The sequence below is a fragment of the Parasteatoda tepidariorum genome, chromosome 3 (assembly GCF_982258835.1).
Source record: "Parasteatoda tepidariorum strain Cologne lab strain chromosome 3, Ptep-v5.0, whole genome shotgun sequence".
Taxonomy (NCBI): Eukaryota; Metazoa; Arthropoda; class Arachnida; order Araneae; family Theridiidae; genus Parasteatoda; species Parasteatoda tepidariorum.
The window spans coordinates 85,758,774-85,766,571 of NC_141757.1; the positions used below are offsets into that span (position 1 = coordinate 85,758,774).

The 7,798-nt window shown below is 25.9% G+C and overlaps 1 protein-coding gene across 1 annotated transcript; it reads left to right on the forward strand.

Moving 5' to 3' along the window:
• The first annotated feature begins 224 nt into the window (after nt 1-224).
• On the forward strand, nt 225-7,545 carry LOC107453460 (uncharacterized). Its single transcript, XM_043046715.3, has 4 exons — nt 225-471; nt 1,748-2,044; nt 2,122-2,365; nt 4,901-7,545. Exons 1-4 carry the CDS (start codon nt 387-389, stop codon nt 4,944-4,946), a joined length of 672 nt encoding a protein of 223 aa, XP_042902649.1. The 5' UTR covers nt 225-386; the 3' UTR covers nt 4,947-7,545.
• The last annotated feature ends 253 nt before the right edge of the window (nt 7,546-7,798 follow it).

Consider the following 7,798-nt stretch of genomic DNA (forward strand, 5'->3'; position numbering starts at 1 on the left):
GCAGTTACTTTGTTAATTTAAATTTGGGGAATTTAAAAGTTTTATAAATTATACTACATTTTCTTAGATAAGAAACAATAAATTTAATTTATTTATAAACAATCATAAATGTTCCAAATTTGTTCAGTTTATTTAAATTTCATATTTAAATATACCTTTTTTTGCATGGTGTGGCATCAGTTACAAGAAATTAATTATAGCAAGTTTCCGTTGGCACTCACTTTCACTTCAAATCAGCAGAATCAGAAACTTGACAAAGATCGCTTGCTGATGATGTTCCTGACCGAAACTCTCGAAAAATTTCAATTTATGATTTATTTTCAGTTTCTGGATTGCATGTGATCGAATGCAAGAAATAAAAGTTTATCTGTCTTAATATTTTTGCGATGATAAATATATATTCTTCTTTTCGTCATTTAGTTATTTTAGTTTGCATAACAAATATTTCTTTCTCCCTGACACCAGAGTTTGGTAAATCTCATATTTAGCATTCAAAATTTTTTTGCATTGTATGAAGAGTGTGTTGCAAATGTGAATAATTTAAACAATATAATTTTTATTTAATCCACCAGTTGTTGCTCTTAAAGAAATGAAAAATTGCGTTATATATTTTTCTGTAACAACCTTTGGATCTTTTGGAGTATTAAATATATTTTAGACTTAGAAAATACTCAAACCATTTAATATAAAAATGATTAGTTTTGTTGTCTTATTTTGATTTTAAATTGTGGTGGACATTAATAATCCTCTGTTAATTATTTTTTGTAGATTTTATTGTATTACACATTTTATAATTCACGTGAGTTAGTTTTTATTTGCAGGGACAAAGTTTCTGAATACTTCCAAGTTCATTCATTAAATCATACTGGGGGCTGTAATAAGTTTACTTTTGGCATATTTCAAGAGAATATTCTTATTTTTGTACCTACGCAAATAGTCTCCAAATTTCGGCGATAACCAAGCACTAAGGAAACTAACTCATACCATATATGACTTTTAACCACCCATGGGCAAACCATTGCATATATTTATTTTTGAAATTTTTCTGACATTCTCCATGTTTATTTATAGCATATAAGTCAAATTACTATTCAATACTATATCTCATTATCTTTTTGTCACTGCCTGGTTGTTCCTAAGACTTGACAATTATTTTGATTCAGGTAGTGATACGGTAATCATCCTTATTCCAAGGTAATTAATTACAAGAATCTTTGTACTCCTATTAGCCATATCTAATCTATGCCATTCCCCTTAATTTTCATCTGTACATTTTTTATGTTAAATGAACAATTTTTTTTAATTTTTATTAATTAAATATTTTAGCTTAGTTGATATTAAAAATTAATCTTAAAGCACTGACTTGTAATGATCATCAATGGTTGCACTCCGTTGAACAGAAACACACTAATAAAAAGAATTGTTATTCATTCTGATAAAAATAATAATAGTATGCTACTTTTAATTAATCAAATGGACAATAATTAGTAAATCATTTCTACTGCTCTGGCTTTCTTACATTGTTTTTTCCAATCAAAGATACCCAATTTCCCATTGCATATTTCATAAGGATTTCTGTTTTGTTACAATGAAAAAAATATGGTTTGCACATTATCAAAAATATTCTTCGTTACTTAAAAATTATTATTAAAATATTTTTTTGATACTTACTGATTTATTTATATAAAAAAGACAATAAAATATATAGATTATTGATTATATTCTAAAATTTTTCTTTTTTCAATAGGTGAGTTAGCTAAGCCAATTTCTTTAGAAATTTCTGTCTCTGAAGTTTCTGCTAATAGTGTAGAGATTGATTGGCATTTCAAGGATGAACATGCGAAATTCATCTTAACCTGTGAATTAGTTTATGGACCTGTCGATGATGCTTCTCAAGTTCAAGTATTTACACAGATACAGCTTATGGAAGAAAAAATAATTAAATTGAGTCATTTGGAAAATAATGTTACTTATCACATGCATATGATATGTCATAATGGCACTGAAGATAAAGTTCAATCAAATACTCTTCAATTCACAACTGGTACATGAGAAAAAAATATCTTTATTTGCTTATTTTTCTCTAAAATAAATTTTTAATAAATGTATTTTTGTTTTTAGGGTCCAAGACTTTACCATTGAATTATGTGATGCCATCCAGCAATTTTCATGGCCACAGTATCATTCCTCGAGAAAATTTTTATTCACGTGATGAAGACTACGTTCGTAATGTCAGATCCTCTAGTGTGATTTTAGGAGCAGTTTGTGGAATTATCGGCTTTCTCATCATTAATGTAACAATTGTCATGGCTGTCCGTAAATACTCCCATCGTCAAATGAGAAGGCGGCGGATATTAGAAATTGAGTGAGTAAAACTTTTTATTTTTCTTGTAAATCTATTGCATTTTGTTACTAAATTATTAAAAAGAATCAGACTTATAAATAATGTATGTACAATTCAAGTAAGATGTAATAAATATGATTGTTTAAAAAGTTACAAAATATCGATGAATTCTATTTATATTTAATCTATTTTATGTAGTTTTTGAAAGAAAAATGTATCTTTTTCAGTTTAAAGTAAAAACTCAGGACCAGTGGTACTCTCTAGTCTTTCTTTTTGGTTATATTTTCTTAAACTTTTGTGTTTGGTTATGTTTATAACCAGGGTTGGCCAGGTTTAGGACAGAATGGATTAGTCCACGGTTTAAACCGTCCTGTCCAAAACCCTTTTACTCAAATTATGTCACAATTTTATCTGAACAATATTTAAGAGGTGAAATAAACATAGAACTAATAACATATTGATAGTTAAATATACCAGAGAATATTTGTTTTTAAAAGTATAATGTTTTATTAATATTGTTTGACTCTTCAATTTAAACAAAGGAAGATTATTCAGTAATCAAGTTCAATTGGTCCTCTCATTCAATTGTACATAACTGAAGTTTGGCCTAGCCATACAGGTTAAAATATTAGGGACTAAGTGCTTGGTTCGTCATAAACAGGTTTATTTATCTATAGTACTATTCAAGAATACTTTCATTTCATTGATGTTCAATTCTTTAAGCATAGTGGTGATACATCACCAGTGTCAGTAGCTGAAACTGATGTTATGCCCTTCAAAACTGTTAATACATTTTTCAGTTATTTTGTATTTTCAATTTAAACTAATATATTTATATTTAAAAAACATTTCTTTTTAAAATAGATGTCTTTTTTATCATCCTGTGATGCAGAAATTATAAAATTTTTTAAAAAAAATATTGTGAAAAATAAAAGGTTAATTTTTGAATAAATTTAGTATTTTTTTTAAGAAAAATTATTATTTTTTAATATTGCCATACTTATCCTTACGCAAAAATATTATTTATCAGTATTAAAAAGCATATTTATATTTAAAGGATTAGTTATTCATTTTTGTTGTTCAATGAATTGTGGAGCTTCAAAAATTATAAACCTTTTCCTATTATATTATATTATTTTCTTTTAATAAGTTATAGTAAATTGTATAAAAAATATCAAATATTTATTGATACATGTAATTATTATGTGTACAATGGTTACACCTATAGAATTTTTACCTTTTACCAAAGTTCAAGGTTTTGGACACTTTAAGACAGTTTAACCCAGTTTAGGACAGTTTTACCCAGTTTAAGACAGTAAAACCCACGTGTCCTGTCCAAAACCAGTTTAGGACGTGCAAAACCCCAACCCTGTTTATAACACAGCTCTTTGTACTTTATTACAATACCGTTTAATTATAACATTGTTTCATTGATTAAGCATAGTTCTGTTTTGATCTTGGCAAATGGCCAGTTATGCTAGATGCAAATGTTGCTATCAAATTTAGGTGAAGAAATTACTATGAAGTTTTTATGAGGCAAACATAGCATTCTCAATTTTAGTAACAAATTTTTGTTTTACATATTTTTCTTTCCATAGCTTTAGTAATATTTTTGCTTGAAGTTCTGTTATACCATTAAAATCTACATCAATTTCTCTATCATATTTAACTTTCGAATTTCCTTATTGTAGACAAGAAAATTTTAGCATGTAAGGTGTTAAAATATATACATATATATGTGTGCGTGTGTGTAATATAGAATGCCTCATACGATTCTTTCTATATTAAATGATGAGCTTAAAACAGATGTTTCTTATCAAGTTTAGGATATAGAAGTCGGTCTCTCACTGAAAGCCATAAAAAGTCAAGATAAACCAGATAAGGCCAGATAAAAGATTATTTTCTGAAGTTAATGGGCAAAAATTCGTAGATGAAGTATGCATTAAGATAGTCCCAAAAACTTCTCAGCGTCAGAGTAGCGCTATCCTTCTAGCGAAACAAAATCTCTAAATTTTATCAATTGAATGACGTTTCATCAAGATAAGAATATCCTTGCAACCACCTCCCTTTCAAGAACCTCTCTTTAAATATCAAGAGCACGGAAAATTCATTGCTTTTCCATATTTTTCATGGCTAGATAAATCTGGGCCAATTTCCAACATTCCTGCTAGGGAAACCTACAATGTAATAGTTGTAAAACTCCAGTGACCAATGTTTTCAATTCTTAATATAACTTAATAAAATGTCTTTTTATCTGAATCAGCCTAAATCTCTTAAGTTACCTAGCCTTTAAATGCATGTTATTACATATATATAATTTTGTTTAGAAAAATTTATTATTTATTAATAAGCATTATTGATCTCAGCTGAGTGTTTCCAAGTAAGTATGTATATTATAATTAATTATTGTTCAAGTAATCTTAATTTTTCACTTACTATAGAGTAGAAAAATAGTAGGAGAATAAAAAATGGAAGAAAATGCCAATTCTTATTATTTTTTTAACTTTCATTAATTTATTTTTAAAAAATGTTCTGTAATTATTATTTTTATTGCAGAGAGCGTGATTATGATGAGTTTCCATACTTGCGTGGGGATGAATGAAGAATCCTAAAAATGTCTTCCCAAAATTATGAATCTAGTACTTGATAATAAGAACTTCATTTGATTCATTGGTCCATCATCTGTACGGGTTGTTGACAATCCTGTCCATTAAAACATACCAAGATCTTAAATCTTGGTCTGTTGCATTTTATATAAAATTTTAAACTATTCCTATTGACAGATATGAATACAATATTCTGTTTACTGATTTTTATTTGTTTATTATCTTTTTTTTAAATTGTGGAGGGACTCAGCTTTAAATTATACATTTTTATGATTGTTATAAAATAGTCGATATTTTTAATCTTAAATTTTTACTTTAGTTATTTATTATTATTTTTTTTTTTTACAAATTTCCTAAAAAGAATCTTAAATTATATGCTTTATATATGCTTTAGAAATATTTGCTGGTTTTTAAAAATATTAGATCTTCAAGTTTTTCAAAAGAGATCTTTTGATTTCTTGCACATTTTTTTAAAATTATTCCTAATTTTTTTTAAATAAATATTTGACTTTCTTAAATTTTTAAATATTTGAACCTAATAAATTATTTTAATAAGAAAATCTTGCCTTAAGGGAACGAGACAAAATCTATGGTTTGGTAAAGATTTTGTTTGCAAGTCTGGATTTAAAAATCAACAATGTATATCAGTTATCTCTTTTGTAGTGGTAAAAAATCATTGCTGTAAAAATGATCTTTTATTAAAGTCATGAAGTCAATGTATTTAAGTTAGAGATTTTCTTAAGTTTTATATAGTCAGTGTACTTTTTTTTCTGCTTGTTTTAAAGTTTTTTTATTTATTTTTAGTTTAGCTTAATTATTTTAAAAAAAAGAGATTTAATAAAAATTAAAAAAATTTATTTTATTTACACCATTTTTAATTTATGGTTGGTAGACTGTATTATCTGGGCCCTCCACTTCAGAAATTTTTGTATTGGATGCCATGTTTACTACTCATTTGTAAATAATACCTATTATTAGTGTGCAAAAAGTTTCAATACTTGTGTGAAAGCTAGTTTTCTATGCATTGTCCTTTTAATCAAAGTGCTTACTGTGATTTCAGTTGCATATGCCATGCTTTTATTCAATGCAGCTGAATAAATTTTTTAAACAAAAAAATCAACAAATTGTACATATATTTATGCATTTCTGTGATAAATACAGAACCATTAATTTTCAATGCAATAATATCTTATTCACTGTTATTTATTGCTTTGTTCTTTTAAAAATGTACTTGCTTTTATATTTTAATTGTATTGGCTATTGGGATGTCAAACTACTTGAAGAGTATTTCATACAGTTTTATATTTAAAGCACAAGCCTCTGTCATGATATGGAATCAGTCTTTTTAGTGAATGATAAGCTATTTTTGCAACTGTTGTGAATCTGACAATTATTTGTGACTTAAGTTTTGTCAATCCTTATTCTAATTGTGAAAATCAAAAGGGTTTGTGGTCGAATTTGTAAGTATTTGAAGAGTTTTCCCTACACTGCATTGTAAGTACTCATAAAGATATATTAAAAAAAATGTATTTTTTTTCGTCTAGGTTGAAAAAAAATTTCAGGTTAGTAATTTTTCGATATTTTTTTAAAAATTTTTTTGCTATTTTACCGTTTTCAAATTTTAAACAAATTTTTTTTTTATTGTGTTGCTATATAGTTAAAAGTTTTGATTTGAGTTCAAATCTCCCTAACTATGAGTTTATTTTATTTATCCTGGTTACTCTAAATGCTTTACTGTATTTAGAATAATTTTCTTTTTCATTTTTAGTAAGTTAAATGATTGAATTTTATGTATGTATGCATATTTTGCATTTTTCGTAATTTTGTACAGCTATTATTATTAATTTTTTTTTTTTAAATTTAAATCAATGTCCAATTCATCTTAATCAAATTTGAATTTATGTTTTGTGTCATTTTTTAATTGTGTTTTTTTATGGAAATATCTGCTTTGTGCGATGAAGCTACATTTTAATGCAGTTTTAATTTTAAAGATTATGTTAGCCAATATAAAAGAGTTTGACATCCTTTAATAAATCCATCTTTATTAACATATGACCTTATAGGAAATATGTTACTGTATTTTTCTATTACCTACTGCATTTACTATATTTTTATTTTATTTCTAGACAAATCTAGTTTCTTAAAAAATCTGTTTCAGCAAGAATTAATCAAAGTTTTAATAAGAATAAAATTCCGGCATATCATATTGAAACATTGAACAAGGGATCAGTCTTTGTCTATGAAAACTAATTTTTTCCTCTCAGAAAAAGGCCTATATACTATACATGTGTCATCAAAATTTTTTCTCTTTTAGTTTTTGCCATGAAGGTTCTTAATTTTCATAATAGACAATTTGAAAAGCTCTTCAAAATTTTTTTAGAGTTTTGTTAATATTTTTGGCTATTTTTATGATATACTTAGTTTTTTGTTTTATGCTTATACATTATATTACTGTTCTGTTTGCTTACTTGTTAATATGCTAAAAAATTCCTTTGGCTTTTAAATTGTGTTAAAAATTATTTTTTCTCATAAATTCTACTTAGGCTTGTTCAATTATATTCATAAAATGATAATAAAAAAAAAAGATTATCTCTCACTCAAGCTTTAATGTAATTACATATCATTACCATAAAAAGTTTTGCAATAATTTTTGTTTTTGTATGTGTTCCCTATGTACATTACCTTAATTGTTTTATTTTTTTCAGTTTGTAATCGACAATAATGCTCAAAAGCACTTTTAAACTAGGAAATAAAAATGACCTAGCTAGATAATGCAACTTTTATCTTATCTTTTAATTAATCAAAATTTATTTGTCTTTAAAAATTAAATCTATTATAGTATTTTGAA